Source organism: Limanda limanda, chromosome 5 (genome assembly GCF_963576545.1).
Source record: "Limanda limanda chromosome 5, fLimLim1.1, whole genome shotgun sequence".
Classification (NCBI taxonomy): domain Eukaryota; kingdom Metazoa; phylum Chordata; class Actinopteri; order Pleuronectiformes; family Pleuronectidae; genus Limanda; species Limanda limanda.
Genome location: NC_083640.1, coordinates 18,825,115 through 18,844,388, shown reverse-complemented (window position 1 = coordinate 18,844,388; position 19,274 = coordinate 18,825,115). Strand labels below are relative to the sequence as shown.

General features: G+C 42.5%; 2 protein-coding genes across 4 annotated transcripts; one reads left to right on the top strand and one right to left on the bottom strand.

Moving 5' to 3' along the window:
- Nucleotides 1-3,619: 3,619 nt before the first annotated feature.
- Nucleotides 3,620-9,360, top strand: c7a (complement component 7a). Its single transcript, XM_061071901.1, has 18 exons — nt 3,620-3,625; nt 3,964-4,013; nt 4,147-4,225; nt 4,382-4,523; nt 4,610-4,763; nt 4,863-5,001; nt 5,502-5,645; nt 5,719-5,962; nt 6,142-6,255; nt 6,344-6,510; nt 6,620-6,848; nt 7,304-7,475; nt 7,573-7,660; nt 8,017-8,149; nt 8,408-8,596; nt 8,713-8,812; nt 8,897-9,084; nt 9,176-9,360. Exons 1-18 carry the CDS (start codon nt 3,620-3,622, stop codon nt 9,358-9,360), a joined length of 2,523 nt encoding a protein of 840 aa, XP_060927884.1.
- A 2,974-nt stretch (nt 9,361-12,334) lies between these two features.
- Nucleotides 12,335-17,931, bottom strand: rgs7bpa (regulator of G protein signaling 7 binding protein a). 3 transcript variants are annotated; one of them, XM_061072292.1, is made up of 7 exons: nt 17,782-17,931; nt 16,726-16,892; nt 14,705-14,710; nt 13,705-13,835; nt 12,946-13,090; nt 12,575-12,645; nt 12,335-12,426 (listed from the first exon to the last, which is right to left on the bottom strand). In XM_061072292.1, exons 1-7 carry the CDS (start codon nt 17,929-17,931, stop codon nt 12,335-12,337), a joined length of 762 nt encoding a protein of 253 aa, XP_060928275.1. The 3 variants fall into 3 exon arrangements, with proteins under 3 accessions (XP_060928275.1, XP_060928276.1, XP_060928278.1); XM_061072293.1 differs by lacking the exon at nt 14,705-14,710; XM_061072295.1 differs by lacking the exon at nt 14,705-14,710 and having other exon boundaries at nt 17,800-17,931.
- Between the last annotated feature and the right edge of the window lie 1,343 nt (nt 17,932-19,274).

Sequence of the window (19,274 nt, the reverse complement as noted above, 5' to 3'; positions counted from 1 at the left end):
GCGGTCAAACATGGCCCTCTGAACATCATGGGAGCCACGGAAGCGGCACTAATGGAGGACACGGTCTGGTGGCCTATTGTCTGAGCCAACTGTTATTTTAGCCTGAAGTGCCGGGACTTGGCTCGCTACTGCATACAGTAGCTGAGTCGTTTAGCGTTTGGTGGTGGTCATTTCAGAAAATCAATTTTTAATCATCATTTTCTCAGTCTATTATGTAAAAAGTGTGCGTAGGTTAAGTGTCAAGAGATTGTAATCTGACCTGAGGTGACGGATTACTCAATAAAAGTGGTGTCCCTGTTTTCTTATGATATTCTAACGGGAGTTTAATATAATGAAATATATGCACAAGGCAACAATGAGGTTTAGTGCTATGCATTAGATAAGATAAGATACAACTTTATTGATCCCACACCAGGGAAATTGGCTTGTTACAGCTGCAGACAGTCAGACATGAGAATAAAAAAGATGAATAAATATATAGATAAATATAAATACAGATATGTGCATTATATACACATTGTAGTTGAGTAAAGTGCAGTGGCACAGGATGGTTTCACGAGGATGGCTATACCCTAACCCTAAGCCTATACAATAGAGTATAAAGTACACAAAGAATTTGAGTTTAAAACAATCCTATAAAAACAATTTTTGCATTGGTCTTGAATACCTGGAAAACCTCACATGTTCGAAAGGGAGCTTAATCCTCAGTGAAAGAAATACTGTGAGCGTTATATGTTTATTTTAACTTAATTTTCTTATTTCATGCCTCTGCTATGAGTTCAGAGTCAGAGAGATGTAGTCTCGATTCCAAGACATAACTGCCACTAAACTCCCCTTTTTCCATATATCACGACTCGTTTAAAATGAAATTAGGCTGCAGAGTAATTTCATGTGCTTTGTTTGTGAGCTGGAACAAAGTGTTTCTGTGGCTGTTTTCTGGAAATGATGTGCAGCACAACCACTAAAACAACCTCACCTGCCCCACGGCTGCTGAAGCAAAAATCAGAACACTCCAACTCGGTGGTGTTCCCTCCGGAGCTGCCTGTGTGTGATGGATGTGCTCAGCACCACCGTCCTTTCTGCACGTGACAGCAGATCCATGTCTGTAATTACACAGAGGAGTGGACTCCACATACAAACAGGGGGTAATTTATTCATTAAACAGCAGAGTATCTCACATTTGGCTGCAGGAGATGCAGATATCCAGGTGTTGCTGTGTTCTAACCTCTGTCTCTGTGTCTCTCTCAACAGGTCCAGATCAAAATCATCATTAAGTAATTGATTTGATCATGTGATAAAACCCTGATTGATCCTTTGCCATGAAATGTTTTCCTGCTAGTGTCTCATAAATTGTATTCCACTGTGCAAATGTATTTGCTTGGTTTAGAATCACATTCCAGCCATGGAGAGGAAACTGTTCTTAAATCTCTGTTGCCCTCCAGTGTTGAAAGACAACATCACAGCTCGACTAAATACTTAATACTACTTAATATACTGTTGCTCTTAAAAGGGATTCCTGCTGCAGAGCCCTCACTGAACAATTCTGTTCCTTCACTCAGTTTTCATGACGTCATAACAAATTATTAATGAAGAGAATAAGATGAAATAATTCAATTTAATTTGTAGAGTGACAAATCACAACACACATTATCTTAAGGCACACTACATAGTAAGGTCACGACCTTACAATATTATATAGAAACCCAACAGATCCCACAACGAGCAATTGATCTCACTATGTGGTTATATGATGTCAATATCCTGAAAAAGTTGGTTACTTTTTAAAATTAAATTTTTGGGCTTTAAGTTCCTTTATAGGACAGAGTGACCTTGTGATCGGGGGATAGAGAGAGAGTGGGGGAGGACATGCACACATGGACACTGGTCAGACTCGAACCGGGGCCTCTGCAGGTTGAGCGATACGCTGCCCCAGGTCATTATTGTAATACCTTCTCAAATACAATTTTTTGTGTAGCCCATATTCACAAACACAGTCACTGCATCATAGGGTTTGACAATCGGTACAAGGTGTGACATCCTCTGTCCTTAAGCCTCGACAAGGGTGAGGAAAAACTACTTTTAAGGGCCCGGTCACATATTAGCACTAGCGAACCAAATAACTGAGGTCAAAGTTCACCAGGAAGCCGCATCGCGATTTACCTTGTCACATGAAGCCCATTTTGTATCCCTCCTCCATCCCTTCTATTCTTGTGAAGACGATTTGAGGGAATTTCTTTAAATTTTGTAATAAATGTTGACGTACTGAACTGATTTTGTTCGTCAAAGACCAAGGTCACATTTACTTCACAAAACCCTTTTTTTAAAAAAAATTTTTTTAAATATTTTTATTAGGAGGTAAGGCACAGTAGAACAGGAATCAATGTCAAATTTACATTGAGTTTCACATAATCTCTGTACGACAATTAACAATATATAGAGATATCGACACCATAAAAACACTGTGCATCACGATGGGTTAAGAAGATATACAGTCTACCTCCTAGGATGTTTTTCTTAATTTATGGACCACATTAACGTGGTCATGCGAACAATACATTACACAATTCAATGAAAATAATAATAATAATGATAAATAAATAACTGAAAATTATTTTAAGTAATAATTAAGTATTAAAGCTGCACTGTATAAATAAATTTTAAAAAAAAGAAAAAAAAAGAATTAGTAAATGAATAAATAAAAAGGAAGAAGAAAGAGAGAAAAGAGAGAGAGAGGGGGGGGGGTCCGTCAATCAGGGGGCAGGGACTGGAGAGAGTGGAAGAATGTAAGAAAGGGAAGCCACTTATTATAAAATTTGTTAGAGATACCTTTCGATGAATATCTGATCTTTTCCAGCTTTAGAAAAGACATGGTGTCTTGAGCCACTGAGTACTAGAGGGAGCTTTAGTCGACTTCCAGTGGAGAAGAAGGTGGCGTCTTGCCAGTAAGGAAGTAAAAGCTAAAATGTCTAATTGAGTAGAGGTAAACCGGTTATGGTCCTCTGGGAGCCCGAATATGGCATCATGGGGGGAGACTTCACAAAACCCTTCTTTGCCTTTGTGAACACGTTGTCTCCAGAGAATCTCAAGAGAATCCTTACAGATTTGGCACAAATGTTGATTTAGAGTCACAGATTCACTGGTTAGATTTAGGTGGTTAAAGGTCAAAGGTCACAATTGAGGAGTTATTGAGGAGACAGATTCAAGCTTTCAGTTTCAGAATGATGCTCAAGAGGAGCTTTGGGACAGAGGTTCCCGTAAAAAAAAAAAAAAAAGGTTGTTTCTCCTCCCTATAAAATGCACACACACACACACACACACACACACACACACACACACACACACACACACACACACACTCACACACACACACGCACACACGCACACACGCACGCAAACAGATACGTATCAAGGGTCCTTTTGTGCTCTTCAGGGAGTAATCACTAGATTGAGTTACAGTAAATGACTTGGTTGTTGATACCTTTAACAGATTTAACAGCATGTTCCCCTCGCATCCAATCATTATACGACTTCATTGGAATTTCCGTCCAGGAGGTCCATTTGGGTTACATAAATCCGTGAAAGCCTGTCCTTCGATAGTCTTTGCTGGACTTCACTCACCATGAAGGTAGGTCGAATTTTAACTCTATAACAGGAGGGAAGTAACAAACAGATTTTCAGACTTTTTCTAAACATTTGATTTGCTGTGTTGTGTGATTGAGCTCTGGTTTCACTCCAACACTTTTCCTACATGGTAAATGGTTTGTATTTATAGCACTTTTCTAGTCTTGATGACCACTCAATGCACTTTACAGTACAGTTTGCCAGTCACACACACATTCATACACAGCATCTATTAGCAGCACTTTTTAATCTATGAGGGGCAATACAGGATTCAGCATCATGTGTTTTAGCAAGTTTATTACTAAGTCTCTCTCCTCCCGTCTCCTCTCCTCTCTTCTATAGTTCCTTCTCACAGCTTTGCAGTGGTTGTTGCTCCTGTTCACCCCCAAAGGGTACATTTATTTTAATTGAACTGTTTTTCATCAATGCACAACATGATCAACGCTGATGATGACAAAGGGTTTGGTTTCATTGAATTTGATATTTCTCATTAAATCATTTGAATGTAATATTATTATCTCTAAGGTTTTGTTCCCAGGGAATTGATTGCCAGTGGGGGCCTTATGATGACTGGTCAGAGTGTGATGGCTGCACGAAATTACAGGTCAGGAAGCTCAATAAACAAGTTTGCTAACTTGTTCCAAACCTATATAAGGTCAACAATCAAACCAACTCTTACTGATCAGTGCACTACTCTGTTTCAGACATGTACATTTAACACTGTAAACAATAATGGTGAATTATTTATGATTGGTTATAGACAAGAAGCCGAGCCAGGGCTGTCTATGCCCAGTTCGGAGGAAACCTCTGTGATGGGGAGCCCACTCAGAACAAGTCCTGTGAAACCACAAAAGGCTGCCCTCTAGAGGACGGGTGTGGAGACAGGTTTCGCTGTCTATCGGGTAAGAAAAAAACTCTGCTTTCTGTAAGCTTATAGATTTCTGTAACAATCAGTGAGCCTTCAGTCTGACAGTCCCCTGATCCACAGGGAAGTGCATTAACCCGTCCATGCTGTGTAATGGAGAAGTGGACTGTGAGGGGGATGCACACGACGAAGCAGGGCTTGGGGTCTGTGAAAATGAAAAATGGATAACATGTTTGGCTACAACTCCGCCACCTAACGTTGAGCTCCTAGGACTCGGGTAAGGGACAACTCTTGATGGAGCTTTATTTGTGTGTACAAGTACACACAAGCCGGTACTACATACAAACCAATTAGATGCTTTTTTTTGCGTCTCCAGGTTTGATGTGGTGTCTGGGAAGTGGAGGGCCAGTGTCATGAACACAAAGAGCTTTGGGGGTCTGTGTCGCTCGATCGCCACATTTCCCCCCTGGGCTCTGTATCGAGTGCCCCTCAGTACTCTCCAGTACAAATTCATGGTTGGTCTCTCCAGAAAAAAAAACTACAATAACAACTGATATTGATACTTCTGTCTGTGACTTATTTAAAGTGTCCAACACAGATTTCTGTTTTCAACCCAACAAATGCCCTCTCCTTCCGTTACTGTGGTCAAGCCAGCCGACACTCGCATCTCTGTCATCTCAAATCAGTTCATTTCTGGATATTTCAAAGTTCTATAAAAAGTTCACTTTGCTCAATTAGTTCAGAGAGAGACTGATATGCCTGTGTTCAGGACCTCTCTGACTACCTACATACTGAATATTAAACATATTTACTGTATAGATTTGGAGATTTTTAAAAGTAAAGTCCAACATTTTTACCGTGGAATAGATCATTTCAGGATACTTCAAAGTACTGTAAAAACACTTTACTGTTTATATTTCTGTTGAAATACATGTAAAACTGTCTAATTTTTAAACCCTGTGACATATTCTGCTTTTCTTAATGATATGAATCTGATTTCGACCTTTGCTCTCAGTCAAAAGCTCAGAATGACTTCAGTGATGAGACGTTCAACAGTAAATGGGATTATGCGAAGGACATTGTCAACAGACAGAAAGTATCCGGCACAACATCAGATTACCACAACTACGACTTTCAGGAGATAAAGGGAAAGACCCAGGTTTGTAAGAACAACAAAGTATCGAAGTAGAAAAGGAAACTTATTGAGTAACTTTTTGTTTTACTCCCTACAGACCCACAGGCTTTTGGTTTTAAGGAGTGACATAGAGGTCGTTCGGTTTGAGAGTACTGCTCCTCAGTACATTCCACTATCTGATGAGTTCTGGAGGGCTGTGGCCAAACTCCCATCTGTCTACGACTACTCCGCCTACAGGAAGGTTTTGGAGAGGTTTGGAACGCACTACCTTTCTGAGGGAAGCCTCGGAGGATCCTTCAGAGTCTTCGCCAAGATTGATGAAGTGCCTGAAGGACAAATGGGTGAGGATCCATGAATCATTCGCAGCTATAAAATACTTAAATCAACCTATGTCAGATTCAGCTTGTCATGTTTTCTTTGGTCAGGGCCACTGTACAATACTTTAGACTAATTTACAGACTTGATTTTTTGATACCTAACAAAAGATTTACTTTTGGTTTTCTTGTTGTTTTTTTTTCAGCTAATGAAAGACTGGATTATAATGAATGTGAAAGGTCCAGACGTTGGCTTCATATATTCCCCATCACCCATGTGGATTGCAGGTCTGGTCAACATCAACAAACATCATCCAGAGGTATGATGTTTGTTCAACAGACATGATTGAGCTCATGAGAGTGGGTGAAAGTTGTCTCTGATCATCTCTACAAACCTTTTCGAATCAGATAACATCAGTAGCAATGTAATGAGTAAACTGGAAGTGGAGGGAGGAGGCGTCGAACATGTCGAAGCACTGACGACCACACAGCTCAATGATCCAGACAAGAACTGGGAGATGTACTCAAACTGGTCTGAGTCTGTCGGCTCATTTCCAAAGGTCATCAAACCAAAGGTGAGGGGAAACTTTAAAAGCTCGAGCATAGTGTTTGATTTTCTTTCTCAGCTTGTCATCTTATCAAAGAATACAAACCTCCCATCTCTGTTATCTCTTGTTTCCGCAGCTGCAGCCCCTGTGGGAGCTGGTGAAGGAGGTGCAGTGTGCCGGGCTGAAAAGGATCCACCTCCGCAGAGCCACAGAGCAGTATCTCGGCGAGGGTGACGCCTGCCACTGCCGGCCCTGTCGCAACAACGGCATCGCTTTCTTGGAAGTTAACGTGTGCAAATGCATCTGTAAGCCTGGGACATTTGGGCTGGCCTGTGAGGAGGGAGCTGAGGTGGACGGTCAGCAGGGTGGGTGGTGCACATCAGACTGCTGCAGCCAATTTGCTCTTTGTGAAGGGGATGGTGGTGGAGCAGGTGTGGGCTCCAGTAGCGGCTTGTAACGTTTTACTTTTACAGGGTTAATTCAGTTCTGTGCAGGTAGTGAGAATCGCTGTTTGATGAGTAACATCACATGGGCGGTGATATGGTTCTCACTTTCTTATCCTTATTTGTGAGTGGTTGAGGAAGTACTGACACACGCAAGTACAAATAAACACACCAAAATGTACTAAGTACTGTACTGTAAGTAAAAGTAAAATAAACCTTTCTACTCACGTAAAAGTACAAATAAATAAACACAAATTTACTGAAGTAAAAGTTTCAAATCAACTTTTCTACTTAAGTAAAAGTACAAATAAATAGACAAAAATGTACTCATGTAAGGGTAAAAGTACTTTGTGACATGTTTGTTTCATCTAATCCAGGAGTGATCGATGGAAGTTGGTCCTGCTGGTCCGCCTGGACATCGAGCTCTCAGTGTCGAAGGACGCGGAGTCGCTCCTGTTCGAATCCCGCTCCTCAGAACGGAGGACAACACTGCATCGGAGAGTCAATGGAGACGTGTGAGGATGAAGACCCACAGCTGCAATACTTAAAGTCAGTGCGATGCATTTTGTAACAGTTAGTCTATCAGACACTGCCAGTAGAGGAGGTTCACACTGAATTTACACAACATCCCACTGTTTTCCCACAGAACCGTTGAGCCTCAGTGCTTCGACCAAACTCTCCCAGCGCCTCAGAGGTGTGGGACCCCGCCTGCTCTGATAAACGGCTATATACTGGTAAAGATGAAAATAAATCCCACTGATCTCAGTTAGGAAAGAGTGAAATTCAAGAATGAAACAAATGTATTTCCATGCACAATAGGAGATGAAAGGGATGTGACATAGATGAGATGAGATGAGATGAGATTTGAGGATTTGTGATGTGAAGCGTGTGATTTTACATAATGAAGGCCATATATTTAAAGGTTTAACGCATGTATTGAAAAGTGAAATGAGCCGACCTCAGTGACTTTTATTATCTATATCACAGCATTTTAATTTCTCTCGCTCCTTGGGTGTATTTATTTTTATACAAAGGTCAGGGCTGATTACAATAAACTAAATCAACTTTTTCCTCACATCACCTTTCATAGGACCCTAAGGATGTTTACCTTGTGGGCAGTAGGGTTGAGTACACCTGCACTCTAGGTTTCTATCACATTGGTGGTGAACCCATAGAATGCACCGCAGATCAAACCTGGTCACGCAAACCTGGACTGTGCTCAGGTGAGTGTGTTTTTTTATACACAGCCTGAGTTTACCACTCAACACAATGAATACCACTGTTACCTCAGGCAGATGTGGCTCAAAAGGTAGAAGGTCGATCCCCAAATCCAATCCGAAGTTTCCCTGCGCAAGATACTGAACCCCAAGTCGCCCCTGATGGCTGTGCCCACAGTGTATGAATGTTATGTAATAGAAAGAGTGATGAGTTTTTATCATTTACCATCCGTGTACTCTGCTAAACTCCCTCTTCTCTCGCAGTCCGCAGGTGCAGGATTGGGTCCCTTGCTGATGGTGTCATAGCCTCGCCTTCAAAGCAGGTCTTCGGCAGAGGGGAGTCAGTCACCTTGTCCTGTCCAGAGGGTCGACAGCTAATAGGAGAAGCAACGGTGATGTGTTACCCCGGATATAATTTTGTTCCCAACCCAAGAGATGCTAAATGCAGCCCAGGTAAGGTGCACATAACGCACATGGGACTGCTGCGTAACTGTATTTATATTCTTTGACTTTATGATGAATATGAGTCAGTTTGCAATATGGAAGAATGATGTGTATGTCTTCCACAGCCAGTGGACAACAGCCAAGCTTGGCTAGCTTGGGCCACTGTCAACAGTGGGAGCAGTTTTCTGGAGGGATATGTGATTGTAAAATGTCACATGAGTGCAAGTACGTTTATTTAACTTCACTTTGATCTTGGATTTTGTTTTTATTTGTTGTCATATTTGATAAAGATAGTGTTTTTGTCCCCAGATCTTCTTTGGAGTTGTGTGCCGACACTCATGCGATGAGTAGAAAACCCAACGTTGTGAATGTGTGCGAAATGCAAGCGCTGCAGTGTGAGGGGAAGAAGGTCACGCTGGCAGAGGACAGCACCTGCATGTGGCCGCAGCGCAACACAACAGGCTGCACCAACTGTCACATGTGGGAGACCTGTGGAGGTAATGGGATATTCCCAGTAGACAAAACAACCCATTTAAAAGTGACATACTGTGCTCGTTCATTTCCTCTATCTTCCCACTATTCCCACAGATCAAACCAACGAGTGTCTCTGCAGGGACTCTGCAGATTGCTCGACCCCGGGATCCGATGTGTGTGTGCGTGTCGGGGACGATGCAGCTGCGGCCGCTCAGACCATGAGCGAGTGTGAGGCGGGACTGCGCAGATGTAAAGGAGAGAAGGTGTCGGTCGTCAGTATCCTGCCCTGCACTTCCTGAGGCTGCAGGAGGAGGGATGACGTCACCACCTCTCATCAGCATCTGCCTTTAAACATGATTCATCAGTTGTACATTCCTTATATTTGTGAAACTGAATTAATAGTGTAACTTTTAGAGGGGCCTTGTTTAACAATACAATACCCCTGTATTAATCACAGAGGCCGTTTGGTTAGGGGAAATAAGACACAGACCCACACTGACAAACATCCACTGAAACACTAGAGTTTAACTTTTCAGTCGTGTTGAGCTAAAAGTGCATTTCTCTAAAATCAAATAAATAATAAGACAGCAGCCTTGTTCAGTTTCTTCTCTTTTTTTCAAATCCTGTATATTGCAAAACTAAAAATGTGCCCAAAGAATATAAACAAATACATGTGCAGATAATTATAGGAATTGGTATCTACAGACACAGCATATACTGGTCATAATGATGCGTGTTGGCAGAAGTCTGAGGCCTGCATAATCCATATACATCCCTTTTAGAATGTATACATCTACAATGTAACATACTTAAATTGAGTGTACATGAATGCTCTATCTTTGTATATTTTACTGCATTAAAATAATATTGTGTAACCATTAGATTTTGCCCGGTGGCTCACTCACAGCTGTTTTTCTGCTTCTAGTACTTTTCTTGTTTCCCAGAACACATTCCATAAAATGTCCCAATCTGGATATTAGCAGAACAACAGGATGGGAGGTGTTATAGCAACAAGCATGACCTTAAGAATCAAATTACGTTTGCTGAAGATAAAATCCTTACAAAGACGTCCATTGTTTGCAGACTAACTCAGATCTTTGTTACATCAATAAACAACTTGTTCACATTTGAAGAACTTTCCCTCCACAAGTTTTATCTCTATTGCAGATGCTGTCGCCCTTTAGTGTTTTATAAACAGTGGTAAAGTACTCAAATAGTTTACGCTCCCAGTGGATTTGAAATCCAATTCATTCTAAAGAACAGAAAATAAATAGGTTACAAAAAAAGGGAGAACACATTAGTAAGTTCATGTTTGGCCACTGAACTAAGTCTGAGCATCTTCACTCTACCGTGTGTGAGATCCTATATCTGATGCTGAAGCATTAAAGGATCAGTGTGCTTGATTTAAGTGTAAGGGATCTATTGGCAAAAAAAATTATATAAAATAATCTTAGTGACGTTTTCACTTGTGTGTTTGATCCTAATTGTTCGAATTGTTGTTTTCTTTACCCTATAATGAGCCATTTATACATGTATTTAAATACTTTCAGAGGCGGGTCCTCTCTATGGAGTTAGCAATGTTTTTACAGTAGCCCAGACTGGACAAACTAATCACCTTTTGAGTTTTTAGGACAACTGAAGGTTTCCACAGGTTCTCATGTGTTTGAAAGGGGAGGATGAGGTGAGGGATATTCAGCCGCAACATGAAACTTCACCACTAGATGTCACTAAATTCTTTACTAAACCTTTAACCTCCACAGCATTCTTCTTCTTTCACTTTTGATAACATCATTACATCTATAAATATCACAGATTATTTTCATTAGACAGCCAGTCTGACAGAGTTTAAATATGATGGTTACACAACTGTTACTGGTCTCTCTCTCTCCTCTCTCCCACTTTTTTCCGCTCAGCCCGACAGGCCGAGGCAGATGGTCGCCCACATTGACTCTGGTTCGGCTCGCGGTGTCCTCCTGTTGAGGTTTTTTTCTTCTCTGTTTGCTCATTGCGGGAACTGTTGTTTGTACATCATGGTTTTCATCTTACAATGTAAAGTGAGTTGAGATAATATATGCTGTGATTTGGTGCTATACAACCAAAACGGATTTGAATTGAGATGGAGGTTATATCTGCCAGCACTCTGATTGTGAAACCATGTTAACCACTGATCAACCATGACGTGTGTCCTTTCCTGGAAAATAAATACATAAATCCAGTAGCAAAAGAAAGTGACCGGCTTGTTCCTGTGAGGTACACGGATTTAGTCAGTTTATCAAAACCTCAGTTTGTCTTCTGGTGGTTTGTCTCCCCCCGGTGGACATTTCAGGAGTTTACAAAGAGACACACCATTGGATTTCAATAACAAAAGTTTTATTAACAATGTAAAATGACCTAAATCAGCTTGGACTACTGTACCTTCACCGTGCCCTAAACATCGATCACTATCATTAATAAGCAAGAGCCATGCTGCCTGTCCTGTGTCTGCACTGATTGACTCAGACACAGGGAGACCCTCCTTGCTCATCTCAACCAAAAGACTCTCCACTAACCAACTTCAACTTTGAAAATAATTCCAAGAGCGTTGCGTAAAGAGTATGTGTATATACAAGTCTAATGTCTCGGTTTATAGATAGATATTGTGTGCAAAGAAGTTTTCTTTTTGAGTATTGTATCATATATTCGGTTTCAAAGCTGGAAAGTTAAAGTTGGGTACAGGTTCTTGGTTTATGGAAGACTAAATTAAGTACATCGAGGAGAAAAAACAGCCAGAAACTGAAAATAGAGATTGTGACACACGACAAACTTACTCTGCACAAACCTGTGTTCTCATCTCAGGCTGACAAAGGCAGAACTTTGTCAAACACCTTTGTCAAATCTCAGACACGACAAATTCATAACGAATCACATTTTTTCTGACAAAAACTAACAGTTATATTCCCTTTTCATAACGTGAATCCTAACTTCATTCTCTCAGATTTGTGGAAGTGACTGAACATGGATCTCTCATTCTCTTATACACTGAACAAGACAAATCCGTTGCAAAATGTTTTTTAAATATAAGTTCATGACTTTTGTTTGCATCACATTGCAGTTACAATTCTTCTTTGTATTACAAAATAAAATTATAAAATGGGTAGCCTTCAAAAAGAAAAAGAGAGAAAGAGACAATATATTTGAAAATGGCAGTAATAGATTGGTGGGAGACACAAGTGGTGAAGGACAGTGGGTAATGGTGTCTTTGTGGCCGCCTCCTACCCACGAAGGCGGGGCCCCTTAGCTGGTTACCAGGCAACAGAGCCCAAAGAACCTCCTCTTCCTCTGTCGGACCAGTGGGTAGGGAGTCAGGTTCAGCAAACTGCTGTCATCTGCAACGCAACAACACAGGGATGCTAGTTTTAGCTTTTTTTTTACAAAAAATAAAAGATTGTCATCGCTCTGTGATACTAAAGTGTTTGTGTGTTAATTTGTGTGAATGACAGTGAAGGTGAAGTAAGTATTGGGCTTCTCTCTTACCTTGGTTCTTCAGTGGTAAAGGCATTGTCTCCCTGAGTTTACTGAGGAGGTTCTTCATCTCCCTCATGTCCCTGCAATAACACAAATAAGGATTTTTTTTAATCGAATTTGTGAAACAAACAAATAAGCTGCTTTAATGACATATTTGTGTATTTTAAAGACTAAAGCGTTGCCTGTTAATGATGTTGGATTGCAAACAATTAATTCAACTGTGATCGTTCAACCCTGCAAAGTCATTAAAACTGAAGAAATTACTGCAAACTTAACATCACGTGCTGATCACACGTGCTTTGACCAATAAATATAACCAGGTACAACAATTCACACCTCAACAAACAAATGCAAACACACAACCCTTATTTCCTACTTACCTTTCTATGTTTTCTATGTCGTTAGCCACCAGCCAGTAGAGCTGAGGACAGTCCGTGGGGGAGGAAGACGTGTCCTCCAGTATGGGGATGTCTGAGCTCTCCTCGATCTTACTGTCGACCCCTGGAAGGCCGCAGGACTCCTTACCTGAAGCACACATGGAGCAGCTGCTTTTAAACAGGTGCCGCCACGTCAGCCATCGCAACAGAAGGAAAGGGAGAGCAGGCAAAACAAGAATAGAGCTGACCTCAATTGACCCCTAAGATCAGTAAATTTCATTAAATGGGAGCAAAGTCGAAGGTCACCAGTGTATTTCGAGATCCAAATATAATAACAAACAACCATTCAGACCTATGGTCAATTGAATGTCTCAAATCTGCAGGTCTTTGGATTGTGGGAGGAGGCTGGAGTAACCGGAGAAAATCCACACAACCTCAGGGAGGACACGCAGACTCCACACAGAAAGACACCAGCCGGGATTTTAAATGTAACCTTCTTGCTGTGAGGTAACCGTGATGACCGCTGCTCCACCGTGACGCCCCATAGTGCAGGCTTTATAAATACTCACAAATCCAAGTTGTTGATCAGCCTGCCCGTGGTATCAGAGGAATAATGTTGATGTTCATTCATTTAAAGCGTTGGTTCGTTTCACTGAATTAATTTAACAATAAAAAACACACTTTGTTATATAAATTAGCACAAACTCTTCCAAATCTATATTTAAAATCTCTTGCTGCAATGAGGCTTCTCCATGTATTCACCTTTCCTGTGGAGCTGCAGGGATCCCAACAAGCAGACAGATTTGAGCATCTCTGTGATGTACATCTCCAGGCAGCACTGCAGCTGGATGAAGAGCCGACAGATCTCAGGGTGGATCTCCCCATCCTCCGGCCTGAAACAGGACACAGAGGCAAACCTGATGATGCTGCACAAGAGGACCAGCTTCGTGGATTAGGATTACAATGTTTGGAAAAAGGTTTGACTTGATTAATTACCCAGAGATTCATAGTTCAGCCTCATTAAGCTCCACTTACTTGACTGGTATCAACTCCACTCAAAGGAGTAATGTTCAGCACAATCCTTCTAGACAGTGTGAAATAAAAAAGAGCAAAAACCTAGATGACTAAAAATAAATTTAAATTTCTAAACAATAGTATCGTAAGTAATAAAGTAAAAGTGGCAACGATCAAATTCAGCGAAAATTAATTATTCCTTAAATATTCTACCAGATTGACCTCCATTGCATTAATAATAATAATAATTATTATTATTTATTATAATTATTATTATTATTGATGAATTGATATTGTCTTGTCTGTTTTTTCATCTTGTCATTTATAATTCAGACATTTACCGACGTCCAACTTTCAGAATTTTTCTCATTTGTATCTTTTACGTCATGTCATAAACAGCCAACCATAACTGTCACAAGAAGGCTTTTATTTTGAGATATCTTATATATCAATCTTATAAATATCAAAAGAAGATATCAGAACAACAATTGGTCAGTTTGAATGTCTGTGGGTGCATTACTATGATCAACAGCCTGAAGGGCGGGTAAACTCAAATGTAGAGAAAAAGTTTATTGTCTGCCACCAAAATGGCAACATACAGATGAGAGAACAGCTGTGTTTTCAATAATGTATTTCTGTAACTTTAAATCACTACTTGCTGCATCTCTCCTGTCTGTCACTGGGAGAATATGAAGATAAAACGCACGGTGAAAGAACGTAAACCGCATCTTAATATTTTTGTATTTACCCAGAACTGATCCCTGGCTTTATGAGACACCACAGTCGCTTCACAATCATAAGAATCTGGTTTTCAAAGGGGAAACTCCAGCAGGTGATATTCAGGCAGGTGTGATATCGCATTGGGAAAGTGACGGCGACGAAGGTGAGAAACTTGCACCTGGTGCAAATGTTTTTTCACACGGATCCTGCTGTTGCGTTCCCCTCCTCCGACGGCAAAGCTTCTCCTTCCACATCTATGTTTTGTCACAGTGCAACAGTGTTACAGTCACTACAGCACAGCTGCCATCGATGCTATGCTGCCTATCGGCTCTTACCATTCAGACACACTGGCCTTATTCGATTAAAGTGGAATGATCTGTGCTCTCTAACTCAAGCTCTGAGTCTAGTTGTGAAGACCGATGTTGAAACGGCATGTGGAGCTTTTACGGATGTTTTTAGGGTACGTGGTGGGGACGATTATGACAATGATGTCGATGCTGATTCGTTTGTGAAGCTACTACAGCAGTGGGAGATTCAACCAAAGGACGTTGATAAATGTAATGTATTGAAGGGACAAGTATAGCTATGTAGTTGATTAATTATGAGCCATATATTAAGAGAAGAACAGCGTAAAGTATAAGTTATTTAAATTTCAAACAAGACGTAGCTAAAGCTTTTGTATAAAAAGCAGCCGCCCCCCCTCAGTGGTGCTGTGTGGTGCGTGCCTCTGCGTGACGGGGAATATGCAGCAGACAAACTTACTGGTGAACCATATGAGAACGGCACGCACATGCAGCTCAGAGCCGCCACATATTAAATGGAAAGATTTTGTCATGCATGTAACAGACAGTGAAGGATGTGCATTCTTGCATCACTGTAAGATATAACAAGTGGATTAATTATTGAGCCAGGAAATAGGTTACAGAGCAAAGCAGAGCAGAGAACAGATACAAACTCATTCTGATAAGAGATTTTCTCCAGCTGTAGTTTTTTATTGTACATATGGAGTAAACCTGAAGCTGCTTCTGTTGCAACACTGCCTGGCTGGTTTAGCAGCTATAGCATTGCACGCATCCTTAAAAATCCTTCCCACCACTGGTTTCTGTCTGTCTAATGCTTTTTTTTAAGTATAAGTTGGTCCCTGATGAAATGGAATTTCAAATCCCCAGCCTCATTCTGCCCTTCTTCTACTGGCGCCAATCTGGAGGAGCTGTTGTGCTCAATGCAAAGTCAACAGACACGTCTGGTTTCTATAAAGTCTTTCACTAAAAATAGACATTTATCATAAACTAACCACTTGGAAAGCACTTTAGGGTAGAAAACTTTCACTGGATGATACTGGAACAACTTCAAATCTGAGTTTCTTAATGGGATAATTGGTTAACGACGAAAGAAGAAACCCAAGATTCACATTCTCTGAACACTACAAAACAACAGCACATCCATTATTGCTGCAGTGTTGAACACACACACAGACACACACACACATACACACACACACACACACACACACACACACACACACACACACACACACACACACACACACACACACACACACACACACACACACACACACACACACACACACACACACACACACACACACACACACACACACACACAGAGTCTCACAATTCACTGAAAGCAACAATCCAAAACAAATCATTGTCTCTACATTACTATTATCTGCCACTTCCATTCCACTTTGTGCATTAAGGTTTTAGTGCCGGCTAATGGGACGTGGTCAGTTGCAGTATGTTGTTGTTGTGATTGCTTCCTGTTAAAGCTGACCTCTGCAGCAATTAGAGATGTCATGGTTTTTGAAAGCTCAACTCTTTTTCAATCTCTTTCCCTCACTTCTTCACACTCACTAGTTTCACTCTCATGGATGGAGACACTTAGATGATATCTGAATGCTCAAGTATGCACGTGCCTGAAAGTGTGTTCATGCACTTTAGAGGTCACGTGAACAACTTTTACAACTTCCTCCAGGCACAGAGAGGTGTTCACTTTCAGCACCATGGACAGGGGCTGTGCCAAACTCACCCAGATATCAAGGAGAGGCTGTGATGAGCCGCCCTCGCCATCTCGCAGCCTTTGGTTCTGGTCTTGAGCATCTCGGCCCGCAGAGACGGACAGTCCACAGTGATCTCGCCGATGGAGATGACCAGTTCACGGTACAGAGCCACAAGTGTATTGAACTCCTGGACGATCTTTGGGAGGATAGAGTCACACAAACAACACGTTATTGGAATATGACAAACTATACTTGTGCTTGAACATGGTTTCTGGTCACTGCAGTCGATTTTCTTTCCCTTAGCCTGCAAGCAATTTACTTGTCAACATTAAAGACCAGCCTAGAGCAGCACTACACATCCAGCTTTGTTCTATTTTCTTTCTTTGCACCATAGGTATAAATAATCTGCAGGTGCACGGTGATATGCTTCAACAGAAGTTGTATTTCAAAACTTGCAACGCTGCACATATCCAGAATTATGTGCTGAAAAGGGAGATTCATCAAATAGTCTGCAAAGTCAGCGTGCATGCATGAAAGGACCTTTTTAACTATATAAATATTGGACGTCGGTGCCATTATGCTGAATTGTGATATTTGCACATGCAGCCCGCAGGTCTTGCGCCTGGTGCACAAATATCTGGTTAAGTCCCTCCTGCTGTATCGAGGTGTGCACGAGCAGCGAGTCTCCATGACGCTCGCTGATGTATGACAGGGTGAAGCAGGCTGCACACATATGATCCCCGCTGCCCGCACCTGTCAAAACACAGCACATCTGTTGCCATGATCACGAACACATGCACCTCCCGCGGATCATCGGGTACATTCAGACACAATTTGGAATGAAAAAAAAATAAAAATCACCATGCAAATGCAAATCGCAGAGATGATCAGTTTGGCTTCGACAAAAGCAACGCAAATGCACACAGCTATTTTTAGGCTCGACCAGGTTGCAGTCTCTTTTTTTTTTACATTTTCTTTTGTGCAGCCTGTGTCTCCTGCATCCGCGGGACAGCCGAGCGTCCTATGGCACAAAGACAGAAAGCTGCGGGGTAATAGCATCCTGATCCGACGTGTCGCAGACCTACCATCCTGCAGTCGGCCACGGCTCGCTGGGCTCTGCGGGAGCTCTCCGTGCTCTCCCTCCTCTCCGGCTCCCGCTGCGGAGGCTTGCCGATCTGGAAGATGTTCCCGGCGGATCTGGGGCGGTTTTTGCGCCCATTCGATGCAGAACTCATGCATACACACCCACTACCGAAACAGCCCTAGTACGGAACGGGGTTCTGTCCGATCCGGCTCCCTCTCCTCCCCCCCTCCTCCTCCTCCTCTCTCCTTCCAAACTCCACCACTTTCTACACACCAACCCCACCCCCCTCCCCTGCACCACCTGGAGTGTTCACCTTCTCCTCAGCGATTCACCTTTTCCCCTCTAATACCACCTCGACTGTTCTGGATCTGTGCTGCTTCCTGCCCGCTAGTGCGTGAGGAGGAGCAGGTCTGTTCCCGGACGAGCCTCGGAGGAGTGCAGGGAACGAAACGGATGAGATCCTGCGACTCCTCTCCGCACTGCCTCGAGTCACCTTCACTCCAGTAGCAGCAGCAGCAGCAGCACACGGTGCACGCTGCAGGTTCACACCCTACAGTCTGGTTCACACCCAGACCCAGGGCTCCAGCAGCAGCAGCACACGGTGCACAGCGGGGGGTTCACACCCGGACCCAGGGCTCCAGCTGGCTGAGGGGTCGCCTCGGACAGGCTGGTGATGTTGGGAGGAGATGCTCGAATTCAAGGACACTCTCCAGATGCAACCATGTCTTGGGATGGCGCGTTTCCATGAAGCACCAATGTAAAGACGGGGGGCGATAGCGATCTCTCCCTTCGCAGCCTCCTCACCGCCCCTGTGCCGGAGGACAGCGACACGTCCCCCCCCCCCCTCCCCACCCACCAGAGGGACAGAGACAGAAGTTAGATCCTGGCGTCTCGCTGCGGATTCAGCTCCAGGTGTCTCCAGCTCCAGCTCGTCGCCGGGGCCTGGTTCTAACCTTGGAGGGAGCCGAGCAGCCGCTGCAGGCCTGACGTGGCTCTGTGGCTGGAAACACTGCGCACCCAAAGGACGGAATACTAATCAGGCCCATCCAGTCAGACCCCCCCCCCCCCCCCCCCCCCTAAGCTGCTGACATGGACCGAGCCCCTGTCTCCACCCAGAGAAGAAGTGCAATCACATGAATACCACAGTGCAGGCGATGTGAACGTGCACTTCATTAGACTTCTTCATGCTCCTCATATGTAGTAAAGCTCCCAGTGAACTGCGGATCTGCTGCAACACTTTCCTGGTTCTTCAATCAAATGATTGCTCATCTCGTACTGTTACTCTCACGCTATTATTTCCTCATCTTTTATTCTCTATGTTTGAATTTCCTGTTAAATGCCTCTTTTTTTGTATTGTCTCTTGTTGATCTTACAGTTTGTCATGACGCCTTTCATATTTTATGTTAAAACCCCTTTGTTGCCTTGTTGTTGAAATGTACTTTACACATACACTTCAGTTACCTATTGATTACCACTGGCACAATGGTTTGAACC

What these genes read in the sequence shown, in the direction of transcription:
- c7a (XM_061071901.1), top strand. An exon ending in TGAGGTGGACGGTCAGCAGG is followed by an intron (nt 6,849 to 7,303) that starts GTGGGTGGTGCA and finishes CATCTAATCCAG; the next exon opens with GAGTGATCGATGGAAGTTGG. An exon ending in TGATAAACGGCTATATACTG is followed by an intron (nt 7,661 to 8,016) that starts GTAAAGATGAAA and finishes CACCTTTCATAG; the next exon opens with GACCCTAAGGATGTTTACCT.
- rgs7bpa (XM_061072292.1), bottom strand. Translation starts at nt 17,931, where the DNA reads ATGAGTTCTGCATCGAATGGGCGCAAAAACCGCCCCAGATCCGCCGGG. An exon ending in GACATAGAAAACATAGAAAG is followed by an intron (nt 12,646 to 12,945) that starts GTAAGTAGGAAA and finishes GTGTTATTGCAG; the next exon opens with GGACATGAGGGAGATGAAGA. An exon ending in TTTACCACTGAAGAACCAAG is followed by an intron (nt 12,427 to 12,574) that starts GTAAGAGAGAAG and finishes GTTGCGTTGCAG; the next exon opens with ATGACAGCAGTTTGCTGAAC.